The 16,141-nt window shown below is 52.7% G+C and overlaps 3 protein-coding genes across 4 annotated transcripts; all 3 read left to right on the plus strand.

Annotated features, from left to right (window-relative positions):
* Positions 1–514: 514 nt before the first annotated feature.
* Positions 515–1,278, plus strand: LOC117591925. The gene is made up of 3 exons (XM_034285318.1): positions 515–718; positions 782–933; positions 994–1,278. The coding sequence occupies exons 1-3, from the start codon at positions 541–543 to the stop codon at positions 1,252–1,254; spliced, it is 591 nt and encodes a 196-aa protein (XP_034141209.1). The 5' UTR covers positions 515–540; the 3' UTR covers positions 1,255–1,278.
* Positions 1,279–1,984: 706 nt separating this feature from the next.
* On the plus strand, positions 1,985–3,031 carry LOC117580782. The gene is made up of 2 exons (XM_034267481.1): positions 1,985–2,366; positions 2,427–3,031. Exons 1-2 carry the CDS (start codon positions 2,004–2,006, stop codon positions 2,901–2,903), a joined length of 840 nt encoding a protein of 279 aa, XP_034123372.1. The 5' UTR covers positions 1,985–2,003; the 3' UTR covers positions 2,904–3,031.
* Positions 3,032–4,270: 1,239 nt separating this feature from the next.
* LOC117578553 lies at positions 4,271–15,077 on the plus strand. 2 transcript variants are annotated; one of them, XM_034264124.1, is made up of 7 exons: positions 4,271–4,440; positions 5,749–6,767; positions 6,827–7,967; positions 8,032–9,294; positions 9,359–13,138; positions 13,204–13,319; positions 13,385–15,077. In XM_034264124.1, exons 1-7 carry the CDS (start codon positions 4,371–4,373, stop codon positions 14,942–14,944), a joined length of 8,949 nt encoding a protein of 2,982 aa, XP_034120015.1. In that variant the 5' UTR covers positions 4,271–4,370; the 3' UTR covers positions 14,945–15,077. The 2 variants fall into 2 exon arrangements, with proteins under 2 accessions (XP_034120015.1, XP_034120016.1); XM_034264125.1 differs by having other exon boundaries at positions 5,755–6,767.
* The last annotated feature ends 1,064 nt before the right edge of the window (positions 15,078–16,141 follow it).

A 16,141-nucleotide genomic window follows, 5' to 3' on the forward strand; every position in this document is an offset into this window, starting at 1 on the left:
AAATAGCAACAGTTTGGCACATTTAATTGTATTTATTTTGGGTATGTTTCAGTGTTTGTGTTAGGTTTTCATTTGTAAATCTAAAGAGATAATTATGTGTAAGATTGTTTATTATTTGATGCTCGATAAATGTGTCCTGAATGTATCCTTGAATCTACGAAACCTAAATTATACGCAAGATCTTCTCTTGTCGGCAGTCGAGGCAGGACTAGTTCCAAAAACTATCTGATATTTATTAACTATCCACCTCAATTGTGAGCTTTTTCCTATTCGATTCGCGATTATTCGAGTGGTGATTATTGTGTCAGGTGGTTGTGCCTATGCCACTGTCCCGTGCTGTCGGCTCTTTACACAGCACACGCAAGTGCTCGGCCATTTACACACATTTGCACACTCGGAGTGTAGAGTGGGGAGTGTGGAGTGTGGAGTGTGGAGTGGGTTGGAGAACGCTCTTGAGTGCCCTCCAGTTGGTCACTTGGAGTGGCTGGCGGTATAAAAGCCGAGCACATTGGCCAATTGCTCGACATTTGAGGCAACACAATGAAAGACACAGCAATCCTGATCACGCTGGCGCTTGTCTGCCTGGCGGGACACGCGGCAGGCAACTCCATACTCACCTGCCACAGCTGCGAGGGCGCTCAGTGCCAGCGTAGTTCGCTCCACAAGGAGCAGAAGTGCGTCGATTCCCTGGACTACTGTGTGACCGTCTTCGCTGAAGGTGAGTCTGCCAATTGCAGCATAAGAGCATTAGTCGCTGACCCTGCTTCTTGGATTATTACAGCTGAGGTGCTGTTCAAGGGCTGTTCCCTGGAGATCCCCAATGCGTTGCGTGCACGCAGCCCCGATTCCCACTCCATCCACAAGTGCAACACAGATCGCTGCAACACTGTGGGCTCGGCAAAGCATGCCTGCATCCAGTGCGACTCCAGCAAGGTAATGGCAGCTGGCATCATGTCTCTCGGTACTTTTCTTAATCTTTTGTATTCTGTTAAGGACTCCAATTGTGATCAGAATGCCGCCGCCTTGGAGGCTGCACGCTGTGCCGCTCCCACTGCCCCCAACTCTTACTGCTATGTAAAGACATCGGGCAGCACGACCCTGCGCGGCTGTGCCACCACGGAGTCCGATCAGCAGAGCTGCCTGGGAGACGCCAACTGCCTGCTGTGCTCCCCGGGTGACATTTGGAACTGCAATGCCGTCAATATTTCCGCCACTACGACCCTCGGCAATCGTTTCACTCGCTTTCTAAGATAATTTCTTGATTGAATATGATCTTTTGGGGAACAAATAAATAAAGTCGTTCTGAAAATTAGATTTAAATCTAACAATCTAACAGATTTTTAATGGAGAAGTCATCGATTGTTGTTTTTCTTTCATTCGAAATTTTGAGAATAATGCAAAATAAATTGAAATAGGAATTATATCTTATAGGATAACAGATCAAATTATTGAAGCTCGATCGTTAAAGGGAGAACTGCATTTATAACTATTCATTTTGGCAAGAATGAACGATAATGTTTGATTAGATGGAATACAATATACATATTATTATATTTATGATGGTATTTGATGGTAGATTTCAATCTTAAAGTAACATGGAATATATTTCATCTAAAATACTTTGATAACTGCATTCCCCGTAAAAGTCTTCCGTGACATTCTCCGCTGCCCTTTGAAGTCCCCCCACGTCAGCTGTGTGCAATTAACCTTCAATTAGAGGTGTGCCTGCAGACCTATTCAAGCCAGCGCCTTTAATCTAAAGAACTTAGATAACGACAGAAAGTTCCATTACCATTGTTAACTTGTTTACTTGCTCGTGACTAAGGAACTACTCGAGGAACTGCACGAAGAAAAACAGTGACCCACTCGAGTGTTTTGGGAGGTGCTTAGGCAACCCCGCAAAGACAACAGGCACAAATCTGAAGAGATGTTTTGTTTGCTGCACACTTGAGATTGTGCCAGAATTTTATATAAATCGATGGGCCGATGTGAAGGCCCTTCCAATGCCTGAATCGCCTTCTGCAATGTCAAACCCCAAATGTTCTGCTCTTGGATTACTTGTTGGGCTGCTCCTGGCGAGCGGCACGGCGTTGGCGCTGGAGAAATGCGTTTACTGTCGCGGAATCAACTGCCAGAGGAGCAGCTACCAGGCGGAGGAGCAGTGCTCCGATCTACTGGACGCCTGTGCAAGTGTCTTTGAGGGAGGCATAGTCCAGGCCCAGGGCTGCCTGGAGGGCCTCGAGGATGGCTGGAGGGCACTGTGTCAGGCGCCCTCGAAGGGTGTCGATTGCGAGATCTGTGTGTCCGACAAGTGCAACACTGTGGGCTCGGAGAGAGCCGCCTGTCTTCAGTGTGCGGAGAGTGAGGTGAGAAGTTTTGAATTAAATTCGCTTAATATAATTATTCAATATTCGATATCCCCACAGGATGAGCAATGTGTGAATGCCCCTCAGCTTCTAGTGCCCCAAAGATGTGCGATTGCGCGTACGGGCAGAAGTTTTTGCTATTCGAAATTGGTGGGAGAACGATTGGAACGGGGCTGTTCTCTAAGTCTTTCGGATCAGATGGATTGCCTGGCCAGTGGCGGCTGCCAGCTGTGCGATCCTCTCGAGCGGCCACATTGCAACGATGAAGTAATCGACTTTAATGCAGCTCCAGACACAACAACAGAAGCTACTTCCACATCAACTTCCACACCGAGTACACCAACCACACAATCCACAACAACAACACAGACAACACCAAGCACACAACAACCCACAACAACTTCTGCACCACCCACAACTGCAACACCAACGACAGCCAAACCCAATGCCGCATTCAGTTTGCACTCCTCCTCCACCACGACCATTTGGTTGATCATCGTGCCGTTGGTTGTATTCATTTACACCCTTCATAAATAGTACAACAATTCGTTTAACCTCTTCTCTTTAACCTAATCTACTTATGTATTGTTTAACTCATTTTTATGGTATCCAATAAACACTGTTCGCGCTCAATGACAATCTATGCCCGAACATACATAAATGGAGCTTGGGCTTGTATATGGCTTTATAGCGCCAACTACCCAAAGTTCGATGCTGCTGTGGATTGTTTGTGTAATTTTTGGATTCTATTTCGGTTTAAGATAACCCAAAAAGTTATGACGCTAAATCTGTTACACAATAATCTAATAATTGATTGTGAAATGGTTGAAAGCGATCATCGAGAAATCAAAACCGATTCTCACTGGTCCTTAACACGAAATTCAAGTCATCTTAGATTGTGAAAGATTATCAAATTAATTGGGAAATGCCCAATCAATCCAGATTAGTTGATTAGTTGGTGCTTGGCAACCGGAATCATTGGCATTAATCTATGTTTCAGTGCTATAAAGTTTGGTTAGGTATTACCGAAAAAATAGGCTAAATTGGTTTTATATTCTTATTCATTTAAAAGAACAAACTGATAATGATTCAGAGTTTAGCGAGTTCAACGAGTGCATTCAACTGGCGCTAGTCACCATTTTTTTTTATTTAATTATTGTACCAATTATTTAATGAATTCTTTTCACAAAAGAATCGCCGGTGAACAGTTAATTGAACATTTTCAGAATGCCTTCAAAGATTATAAAATATTTCTAGGAAACCCATATCAGGGCTTTTCCATTCCATGCCAAAAGATTTATGACCCTAAAGATTAATGTTTTGGGAAAGGCGCCATCTGTGAGATGTCCGAAACTATCGGTAAAAGTCCCATGAAATGCTGCTCTTTGGATGATACTCGCGTAATCGTGTAATATTTGAAGTGCATTCATTTGATAAGTAACTAAACTACGTCAAATGTGGACTGCAGTTTGCACAGCATAACAGTTTGCCGTAGCTCTTGCCAATAGCCAGCCTCTCTTGGGCTAAGCCGTCCGTCCAATCAGAAAAATATGTACAGAGTATGTACGAGTGTACATACATGGGCCATGTCCATCGGAGAGCCTTATCGAAGGTGTTCTGGACTCGCATTTCGTTCGATTATGATGGGCTTATCTGGGTCATTGTTTTTGCTTCTTTTATGTTAATTCCCCCCTTCGCACTCGGCTATAAATAATCGGGTGAGGGGGGAGCGGCCGAATTGCTTTATCGGCCATAGAGCTATGTATATGGCAACAATAATCGCTGTGGCCAATAATATACAGCAATAATCAAACAGCACCGATAGGAAGGTCCGTCCGATCGATCGATCGATCGTTGGCGCGTTTTTCACTTGTCGTTGGCGGAATCTATAAAAGGTCTCGCAGCGGCCAGCACGAAATTAGTTGCCCGAATCCATTTTTGTTGGTAATACGCGAGTGTCCACGGTCAGGAAAGAAAAGGGTTTGAAGAGCCCTCGAAGCGATCATGAGAGGAATCGCTGTAGGAGCAGCCTTGCTGCTTCTTGCACTTAGTGCAAATCAAACAAGTGCTAATGGTAGGTGTGACAGAACCGCAAGAAGCCCAGTAAGGACAAAAGGATAATCCCTAAAGTGGAAGTGATATTAAAGTGCTCAAGTGTGTGCCCAAAGACCCAATGATGCCAATGAAAGAAAGTGAATAATTAACTCAAAACTGCAACGAATTTGTGGATTAACGAGAGACAAGAATCATCATTAGTGTCCTAACTAGCGAAATGTTCGCCCTATCTTATCTGCCCGTGTGTTATTCCCCTACCAAAACTCAAATTAAAAGGAAACCGACATTGACATTTATGAATCATGTCTCTATATGGCTCTCCTAAAGCTTTATCTTTGCAATAGAGTGGACTAATTCATGATTAAATGTGGCATATGTACAATGTACCCATCAAAATGTAACCAATTTTGATAACAAGTTGGGGTAAAAGCTTTCGCATGTATTGCTTTAGCCTGTGCCCCTTTAATTTCCACATTGGCGGATAGCTTCCATATCTGTTTTGTTGGTTTATCAGGTTGTGAAACACTTACAGCTTCGAGTGGTCTTGCTTTCTATGGATTAAGTTGTTTTGTGAGAGATTTAAAGTGCTGTGGACTTTGAGCAGAGAAAACAGAAATTGCCGCGAGTAGGCGGACTTTTTGATGTGCGATAATGTGGCTTAAAGCTCTTGAAAATATCCAAAACCAGAGACAACTTTAAGGGGTTCTTTGGAAAATGCACCTTTTGAAATATCAACATAACCTGATGCCTCGAATAAGTCACTTTTAGTGCCACTTTAGAGGCTGTAATGTAATGTATAACTTACCCAATTCAAACTCACTTTTGACCAGTAGTTCCATTGATAAAAGATCGTCAAAGGTACACTGGAATATCTCGTGCTTTGCCTTGAAGTCACGCAATTTATTTAAGTCTTACGTAAAGATACTAAAGATTTGCGGCGATAATTCGGCGATAAGTAGATATTTCTCCACTAATTCGCACACTTTCACTTTCCCGAAGAACATTTGTACTTCCCTCTTTCTATGGACGAGGGCCATATAGATTATAGAGACGATCGCCATTGAATTGACATTTTATGAGCCTCAATACGGCAATTACTAATTTATGATGTTGATAAGGAAGCGACCCTCGTGCCGGCAGCTCCAACATTCCCATACACTGGACCCATAAATAACAACTAATTCGATTGGGCCGAAAGTTCCATAAATACTGGCGAATACGTAACGATCCAGTCCGCGTGTGCTGATGATTTTGGCATTTATTTGCAGTTTTTGAGTGAATAAATGTATCCTTTAGGAGGCAAACTAAAAACCAAATTCATTTGCAGATCCAGATCCCTTTGTACACAATTGGCATTCGGGCCCCATTAATTGCTACGAATGCGATAGCCTGACTGAATGTTCCGCCGGCTCTGGCACCCTACGCAAGTGCCTCGACAACGATGCCCAGAGCTGTGTGGCCATCTTCAACAGCGATGGTGCTGTGGTGCAGCGCGGCTGCAGCGACAATCTGGTGACGAACTGCTCGGCGGACCAGGACAAGTGCTACCAGTGCCGCTCGAATGGCTGCAACAACCTGAAGACCGACGCGGAGCTGGTCGATTGCGTGTACTGTGATGCCCAGAGCGATGACAACTGCGTCTTTGACATTGAGCTGGTGAAGACGAGGCGACGATGCCAACAGCAGTGCATCACGGCACTGTATCCGACCACCAGTGATGCCAAGGCACCGCTGGAGCTGGTGAGGACCTGCCTGGACGATCTGGAGTACGATGATCGCGAGGCCTGTGCCGAGGGCAGCTTTCCGAATTGTGTAGCCTGCACCGGAGCCAGTTGCAACCAGGTGGAGCTGGGTGTCCGTGGCAGCTGTAACTCCTGCCGTGGGGATTGCTCATCTCCGCAGCCACAGACCTGCCGCGCCGTTCCCGCCAACGATGATGTGGAGCATTGCTTCATCGAGTTTGATGAGAGTGGAACGCTCGCCGCTCAGGGCTGCCTCAGCCAGTTCAATGTCAGCGATGTGCAGCTGCTCGAGGAGAGCAAACGGCTCTGGTACTGCTCCGGCGCGGACAACTGCAATGTGGCCACTGCCCTGCCCACGCCACAGAGCTGCAAACTCTGCAGCTCCCGCACCGATGCCGACTGCGCTGTTGATCCGGAAGAGGTGGAGTCCGAGACGCAGTGCGACTATGCGGTGAACACGGACTGCTATGCGCGGATCCTGGCCAATGGACACACGGAACGCGGCTGCCTGACGAGTCTGGAGGGTGAGGAGTATCTGGATTGCCTGCGGGAAGGCAACACCACGCAGTGCGCCAAGTGCACCGGAAAGAACTGCAACCTAAAGGTGAATATTCAAAGTCCAACTTTGGCTTGAACTAACTTTATAATCCATGTCCCTTTCAGCTACATCCCACCGATCGTCTGAGCTGTCAGACCTGTGACTCCAGTGAGGACTCCCAGTGTGAGGCCTCGCCGGCTGCTGCTGCCCTCTGCCTGCTGCACACCGACAGCCAGCAGTGCGTGACCAGCCTGGATCTGGCGGGTAACACCAAACGCGGCTGCAGTGCCTCGCTCGAGTGCGACTCGAAGAACCCCCAGAAGTGTCAGCTCTGCTCCGGCTCCGATTGCAACACGGCGAATCTGAAGCGGCTGGCGGATGGCAATCCGGGACCCTGGCAGCAGGAGCTGCCGCTCAGCTGTCAGAGCTGCCTGGACGCAGCTTCGTGTGCAGCCAGCAGCATTGAGGAGGTGACCTGCGCCACCGAGGCAGAGTACTGCATGACCATCTTCGATGCAACGGGTGCGGTCAGCGCTCGTGGCTGCAGCCAGGTGGTGGAGGAAACCTACAGCGTGTACTGCGATGCCAATGGCGCCAGCTGCCACAACTGCAACTCGAATGGGTGCAACAAGGCCCGATCCCTGGACAGCTATCGCGAATGCATCTACTGCGATGCCGAGAACGCCGATTGTGCCCGCAACCCTGCGGCAGTTGAGGCCAGACGCAGCTGCAATGGCCACTGCATGACTGCCCTGCAACCCCGCAGCAATGGCAGCCCCATCTACGACACGGTGCGCGGCTGCCTGGACGACAAGGACGAGGCGGATCAGCAGCTGTGCATCGATGGAGCGGACACCAATTGTGTGGCGTGCGACGCCGACGATTGCAACGTGGCACAGCTGGCGGAGGAAACTCTCAGCTGCTATCAGTGCTCCGGCGACGAGTGTGGCGATCCCAGTGCCCTGCAGTGCAGTCAATACAATCCCGAGGATCGCTGCTACATTCTGTTTGACCAGGATGACGGTGACATCACATCCATGGGCTGTCTGTCTGATTTGGAGGATGACTTTGTGGACGAGAACTTCCACTCGCTGCTGTTCTGCAATGAGACCAACTGCAACTTCTTTGACAATCTGCCCACGGCCACCAGATGTGTGGCCTGCGACTCCTCGGAGGATCCCAACTGCGCCGTGGATCCCAGCCAGATTGCGCTGATTGGCACCTGCGGTGTTCTGCCCTACACCAACTGCATGACGCGTGTGATAAGTGAGTTCAGATTAGTCGATCAAGCAATTCAAATCATTTAATTATGATCTTCCCTTCCTTCCAGATGGCATTACGCAACGTGGCTGTGTGAGCAGCCTGCCAAGGGAGCAGCTGACCGCCTGCCTAGCGGGCAACGGCACCTGCCAAGTGTGCGAGGGCGAACTCTGCAACTTGGACATCTATCCCGCCGATCGTCGTCGCTGCCAGCGGTGTGATTCTGTCACGGATGCCAGCTGCGCCTCTGCCCCGAATGCAGCCAGCGTTTGTCCCTTCTATCTGGTCGATCAGGGCTGCAGCGCGAAGCTGGTGAATGGCGAGACTTATCGGGGCTGCCAGCGGGAGTTCACGTGCGATGACTCCGACAAGCAGCATTGTCGCGTCTGCTCCGGCAAGGATAACTGCAATATGGCGGATCTCGAGAGCTCCTTCATTGGCTATCCCGGCAAGTGGGCCACGCCGCCCATCAACTGCTACACCTGCAACGGCACCGATTGCCAGGGCTCCAGCCTGGGCGCTCTGAAGAAGTGCGTCGACAACGATGAACAGAACTGTGCCACAGTGTTCGACAGTGCGGGTCTGGTGGTGCATCGTGGCTGCACGGATGAGCTGTATGCGGATGAGGATCTTCTTCAGTACTGCGACGAGCAGTCGGGTCGCTGCAAGTTCTGCAAATCGACGGCCTGCAATGATGCCCGCGAGCTGGACACCTACGTGGATTGCCTCATCTGCGATGGCGCCGATCAGGCCGAGTGCGTGCGCAAAGTGGACGATGTGTCCAGGAGCGTGTCCTGCCAGGGCAGCTGCTTCACCGGCCTCTATCCACGCAGCACGGCAGCCAATCCCATATTCGATTTGGCGCGCGGCTGTCTGGACGATCTGGAGTACGACGATCGGTTGGCCTGCACCGCCGGCACCTTGGATAACTGTGTGGCGTGCACGGCAGCCAATTGCAACAATGCCGCAGTGCCCGAGGATCGCCTCAGCTGCAATTTCTGTGTGGGCAGCGACTGCGCGGACACCGTCAGTCAGCAGTGCCTGGGCTATCGTGCCGCGGATCAGTGCTACATTCATGTGGGCGATCTCAGTGTCGAGGGCATGGGCTGTGCCTCCGATCTGGAGGACACTTTCCTGCTGGCCAATCGCCGGGATCTGCTCCTGTGCTCCGGCGACAATTGCAACACGAAGGACAAGCTCAATCTCGTTGGTGTTTCCTGCAACATTTGCAACTCCACCGGGGATGCTGGCTGTGTGGCGGGTGAAGACATCTCAAAGATGGCCGTCTGTCAGCATTACATCAATCCCGAATGTTTTAGCAACATCAATGAAGGTAACACAGTGACAGTGTCCACCGCTTAAACATCCTGTTAAACATCCTTTTTGTATATTCCCAGATGGCGTGCTGGAGCGTGGTTGCCTGATGGACACGGATGACGAGCTCTTTGACGAGTGCTCCAGCGGCGACAGCAGCAGCTGCCAAATCTGCAGCACCAACGGCTGCAACTCGGAGGTTTATCCCGCGGACTGGCTGCAGTGCCTGCGCTGCGACTCCGCCAGCGAGGAAAACTGTGCCACGTCGCCCACTGGCTACGGCAGCTACTGCCGCACCTACGACAAGGATGACACGTGCGTCACGAGTCTGTCCAAGGGTCGCACCCGTCGTGGCTGCCAGTCGGAGATCAAATGCGACGAGAGTCAGGCTGGCAGCTGCCGCGTCTGCTCCGGCGCGAACTGCAACGATGTGGACCTTCAGTCGGGATATGTGGGCGAGCCCGGCAAGTGGCAGGATCTGCCATTGAGCTGCCACGTGTGCGCGGATGCCGCTAGCTGTGCGGCGGTGGGCACGGAGCCCACCAAGTGCGAGGGCAACAACAAGCAGACCTGCGCCACGGTCTTCAATCCGGAGGGTCAGGTGGTGGCCAGGGGATGCAGCGACTCGGTGCAGTCCGCCCATGCGGACTACTGTGATCTCAATGGGGACAGCTGTCCGCAGTGCAAGTCGGATGGTTGCAACAACGCCATCAGTCTGGACTCCTACGTGGACTGCTACTTCTGCGACGCGGATGAGGACTCCTCCTGCGCGTGGGAGACGCCAACGAGCACCAGGAAGTGCCAGGGCCAGTGCATGACGGGCCTGTATCCACGTAGCTCCGCTGTCGACTCGGCTCTGCTGCCGGTTCGTGGCTGTCTGGATGATCTGAACGAAGCGGAGCGCACCACCTGCGCCGCCGGCAGCCACGACAACTGCAAGGCCTGCCAGGGAGCCCGCTGCAACAATAACGACATCATCGCAGATCCCCAGGAGTGCTACGTCTGCTCCGATCCCGAGTGCGAGGATCCGCTGCCAACCAAGTGCCTGGCCTACCGGCCCAACGATCAGTGCTATCTCGCCTACAACGCGGGCGACGTGGTGGCCATGGGCTGTGCCAGCGACTTTGAGACTCAGGTCATCCAGGAGCTGGTTGCCCAGAAGCTAATGTTCCTGTGCAGCGGCAACAATTGCAACATCTACGACATTGTGCCCGATCCAAACATCTGTCTGCAGTGCAACTCTCTGGAGGACTCTCGCTGCGCCACCAATCCCAACCAGCTGCTGACCACCGACATATGCTCGAACCTGCCCTACACGGAGTGCGTCACGCACATCGATGCCAAGGGCACCACCACTCGTGACTGCCTCTCCAACCTTCCCAGCGATGACTTCTACAGCTGCCTCACCGGCACCCATGGCGGACTCTGCGACACTTGCACCGGCAGCAATTGCAACGGACTGACTGTCTTCCCCGTGGGTCGTCGCAGCTGCCATCAGTGCGACTCCGACAGCGACCCCAACTGCGCCTCAGCACCCACCAGCAGCACCGTGTGCCCCGTCTATGCGGATGGGGACAGCTGCGTGACGACTCTGCTTAATGGCGTGACCCATCGAGGCTGCAGCTCCAGTCTGAGCTGCACGGATCCCAATGATTCTCGCACTTGCCGCATCTGCAGCGGCGCCAACGGGTGCAACACCGTCGACTTGGATCGCATTAATGCGGATGGCTTCCCCGGCGTTTGGCAGGAGGTGCCCATTAGCTGTGTGGCCTGCTCCGGCGCAGCAGAGTGCGCCGCCGCCACGAGTCTCGAGACATGCACCAGCTACGACAATTGTGTGACGGTGTTCGACGCCAGTGGAGCCGTGACAGAGCGTGGCTGCTCCGAGAAGGTATTCGAGGCATCCTCCTACTGCGATGAGCAGCCTGAGAAGTGTCCACGCTGCAACTCGAACGGCTGCAATGTGGCCACCAGCCAGGACTCGTATGTGGAGTGTCTGGTGTGCGACTCCAGCGAGAATGCCGCGTGCCTCGCAACACCCGCCTCGATCGGCAAGACGCGCCAGTGCCACGAGAGCTGTGTCTCCGCCTTCCGGCCTCTGTTTGGGGAAACGACGGATCCCAGCTACGCTCTGGTGCGCAGCTGCTACGACGATCTGGAGAAGGCGGACCGCGACTCGTGCAAGGCCAATGCCAAGGCATTCTGCGCCACCTGCGATGGGGCCAAGTGCAACACGGAGGATCTGGTGGCCTCGCGGCACAGCTGCCTCGTTTGCCAGGGCGACGAGTGCCAAAACGCGCAGCCAGCCTCCTGCGCCAACTACAGGGAGAACGATCAGTGCTACATTCAGTTCGATGAGCAGCGTTCCGTCATCGCCCTTGGGTGTCTGAGCGAGCACAGCCACGAGGAGATCTACCAGCTGCAGCGTGCCAAGCGGCTGCTCACATGCAGCGCGGAGGATTGCAACACAATTGAGTCCCTGCCGGAGCCGCAGAACTGTGCCCTCTGCAGCTCCCGCACGGATGCCAGCTGTGCCATTGCCCCGGGCAGCGTGACCAGCTCCACCAGCTGCCAGATGACGGGTCTGCCCGAATGCTACTCGCGTGTCTTGTCCGACGGCAGCACCGAGCGCGGCTGTCTGTCCAGCCTGGAGGAGGACGAGTTCCTTGCCTGCTACAACGGCACCACCGACATCTGCCTCTCCTGCCAGGGTGATGCATGCAACAAGGAGGTGTATCCCCCCACCCGGCGCTCCTGCCACGTCTGCAACTCGGAAACGGACGCCGCCTGCGAGTCCGTACCGAGCAGCCTCACCGTCTGCTACCTGTACGAGCCGGAGGATCAGTGTGTGACGAATCTGCGCAACGGAGTGACCTACCGCGGCTGCTCCACCTCCCTCAGCTGCGAGGAGGACGCCAAGTCGTGTGTCTACTGCGAGGGCGATGGCTGCAACCATGTGGATCTGGCCAGCAAGGCTGACGACAATCATGGCAAGTGGCAGGATCTGCCGCTCAGCTGTCTGAGCTGCGAGGAAGCGACCTGCCAGGGTGCCAGCATTCCCAGTGTCAAGTGCCAGGACAACAACGAGCAGGACTGCCTCACAGTCTTCGGCGCCGACGGAGTGGTCAGCCATCGTGGCTGCCACGACACGGTCGAAGCGATTGCCAGCGTCGCCACCTACTGTGCCGCCAACGAGGCCAGCTGCCCCGCCTGCAAGTCCAACGACTGCAACAATGCCACTGCTCTGAGCCAGTACGAGACGTGCATCTACTGTGACTCCTTCAAGGATGCCAGCTGCCTGTGGGAGCCACTGCAGGAGGGCCGCAGGACACGCCAGTGCCAGGGCGGCTGCATGACGGCGCTGTACGGCAGCTCGGACACCGGACTCGACCTCATCCGCACCTGTCTGGATGACAAGGAAGAGGCCGATCGGCTGACGTGCTCAGACTCCACCTGCGCCGCCTGCAGCGGTGCCTCGTGCAATGTCCAGACCCTGCCCGAGGATCGCCTCAGCTGCTACACCTGCGTCGGCGACGAGTGCGAGGATCCCTCGACCAAGCTGTGCCCCATCTACAAGCCCAACGACAGCTGCTTCCTGTGGATGGACGAAGACAACAGCATCCAGCAGCTGGGCTGTCTGAGCTCTTTCCGCAACCAAGATCTGGAAAGTGTCATCAAGACGAAGCGCATTGCCGTCTGCGAGGGCGTCAATTGCAATGTCCCCCAGCTGCCAGTGCCCGTCCGCTGTGCCGTGTGCGACTCTCGCGAGGATCCCACCTGTGCCACCCATGCCCAGGCCGTCGGCAGCTTTGACACCTGCAGCCAAATGCCGCACACAAGCTGTGCCACGCGTCTGCTAAGCGGCAAGTACAAACCGCAAATCGAAAGAGTTTCCATTGTAATCGTTGTTCTTTTTCTATTCCCGCAGATGGTGCTACCACTCGCGGATGTCTGTACGATTTGGAGCAGTCTGTCTTTGCCGCTTGCCTGCTGGGCACCGATTCCAACTGTTCGATCTGCTCCACGGATGGCTGCAACCGAGAAGTAGGCCGGAAACGCATTACCAATCGAAGAATTTATGCTAACTCAAGTCTGGAATGTCTTTTAAGGTCTTCCCTGCCGATCGTCAAGTGTGCTACACATGCACCTCCGAGGATGATAGCTTCTGCGAGTCGGATCCCAGCTACGCCTTGGCCTGTGCCTGGGTCAGCGATACGGAGACGTGCAAGACCTCGTTGACCAATGGAAATGTGACGACACGCGGCTGCAGCAGCAGCCTGGAGTGTGATCTGAGCGACTACCGCAACTGTCGCAGCTGTGTGGGCAGCGAGTGCAATGCCATCGATCTGGCCAATAGGCAGGATGATGGCCAGCATGGATTCTATCAGGAGCTGCCGCTCACGTGCCACAAGTGCGAGGGCGAACAATGCCACAGCTCGCTGGGGCCGGCTGTGACTTGCAATCAAAACATCGAGCAGGACTGCAAGACAGTTTTCGAGGCGGATGGCGTGACTGTGCGTCGTCGTGGCTGTTCGGATGATGTGGATGACTACGAGGATCGCTACTGCCGCCAGAATCCGGAACTGTGCCCCAACTGCAAGTCGAACGAGTGCAACGATGCCTGGAGCACCGAGGAGTTTGTCAGCTGTGTCTACTGCAACTCGGAGAAGAATGCAGCGTGCATTACGGATCCCACAACAAGCGGCCTGGGCAGGAGACAGTGCAAGGGCCAGTGCCTGGTGGCACTCCATGGCAAGCACACCATTCGCAGTTGTCTGGACGACAAGGAGCTCTACGATCGTGTTGAATGCAGCAACGATCAGAGTGGCACAGACTGTGCCACCTGCTCCGCTGAAACCTGCAACACCTTCAGCTATCCCGAGGATCGACTAAGTTGTCACGTCTGCGCGGACGCTGCCTGCACGAGCAGCCGCGCCGAGGCCTGTTTGGAGTACGACACGAATGACTATTGCTTTGCCAAGTACAATGCTGGCGTCGTGGAGCTGATTGGCTGTGCCAGCAGCCAGAACAACACCAGCCTCGAGGAGTGGCAGGCGGCCAATCAGCTGTGGACCTGCACCGGCAAGGAGTGCAACGATCTGAGCCGCCTGCCCGAAAACGATGAGTGCGTGTCCTGCGACTCCAGCAAGACCTTGGAGTGTGCCCAGAACCCGGCAGCTGTGAACACCACCATCATGTGCCATGTGCCCAACTCGAAGTGTGTCGCTCGCCTGGAGAACGGACACACAACCAGAGGCTGCCTCAGCGCACTGAGCAACACCGAGGCTGCCGCCTGTGAGGCCAACGGCAGCTGCTCTGTCTGCTCCGGCAACAAGTGCAACATTGAGATCTTCCCCGCCAACCGTCGCCGCTGCCACATCTGCAACTCTGCCTCACAAACACACTGCTCCGAGGATCCCAATTACCTCGCCGTTTGTCCCATCTACGATGCCAACGACGGCTGTGTCTCGGCCAAGGACTTTGACGGCTATCTTATCCGTGGTTGTGCCAGTGAAGTCAAGTGCGTGATCAGCAACGATGACTATTGCGAGGAGTGCAAGACAGATGGCTGCAACACGGCCAATCTGCCCGGCGCAGCAGCTCATCTCTCCGGCATTGGTCTGGGCCTGACCCTCATCGTTGCCTGGGCCATCAGCATGCTGCGATAGTCTGCCCTTTCGCCCTACTATACGTACATTTAGTTAGCTTTATAGAGTAGAATATGCTTACCATAATTAGAGCGCCCCCAGATCTACGTTCGATCAACAAACGATTTGTAAATAAACCAAACGAAAATATGAATTTATTTTGATAGAAATAAGTAGGAGGAAGAGCGTTAAAGTAGGCCCAAAGAAGGTCTAGACTCTCATTTTTTATGCCCGGTACTCGAAGAGTAATCCCTATTTACTATTATATTACGCACAGAAGGAAACATTTCCGACCCATCAACAGCCGAGTCGATTGCGCCATGTCCGTCCATCCGTCCGTCCGTCTGTCCGTCCTTATGAGCGCCTGGATCCTAGAAGCTAGAAGCTAGAGCCACCAAATTTTGCATCCCGACTTCTGTATGCTCACACTGTTATTTCACACTGTATTTCTTCTCCTTTGTACTTCTACTGAGTAGCGGGTACAAAAGTTGTGACGCGTAAGAAGCGTCTCACACGTCCCTTCTCGTTTAGAGATAATTTTTCACCAAGTGAATATTCTTGTAAGGGGCATAGATCAGTGGCGACTATCTTTCAAGAGAGTTGCTACTTTTGCAATTATTCTGAAAGAATTTGCATCTGAAAATATCTTAAGATGCTCTTTGTTGGTGTTTCCTCGACTTCCCTGCCTTCTTGCTGAGTTTCTTCCATGTCTGCACTTGAGTTCCAGTGTTTTGGTTGCCTTAACGCCTGTCTAGCTTCAGTAGCTTTAGATTTCTGCTAGACAGATGACTCAGCCAACTCCTCGCCAACGTTTTCCACGTCAATTTTGCGCTCGAATAAAGTTGAAAAGTGAAATTGCCTTCTCGCTGCTCAACCTCCCATTGCAAAAATCAAAAAACAATGGCCACGCAAAAACAAAGGAAAGAAAAAGTTTCCAAAACGCATCCATTGGAAATAAAATGCAAATGCAAATACGTTCTTTTGGCCTTTCTTCGGCGCGGAGTCTAAAGCAAATTGAAATTTGCTCAGTTGCCAAAATACAGAATAAAAGGAGTTGTTCCATTTTCCCGGTCAGATTTGTCCTTTTGGCTAATCGGTTGCCGCAGAGTTTTGTCATTCGAAATTGCCATCAAGATTGGGTCTCTCTTCCCCATCTCTGACCACAATCCGAAGTAGCCGTGGCATCGGTTGGACTGCAAAACGAATAACGAAGTCTGG

Source organism: Drosophila guanche, unplaced genomic scaffold, assembly GCF_900245975.1.
Source record: "Drosophila guanche unplaced genomic scaffold, DGUA_6, whole genome shotgun sequence".
Classification (NCBI taxonomy): Eukaryota; Metazoa; Arthropoda; class Insecta; order Diptera; family Drosophilidae; genus Drosophila; species Drosophila guanche.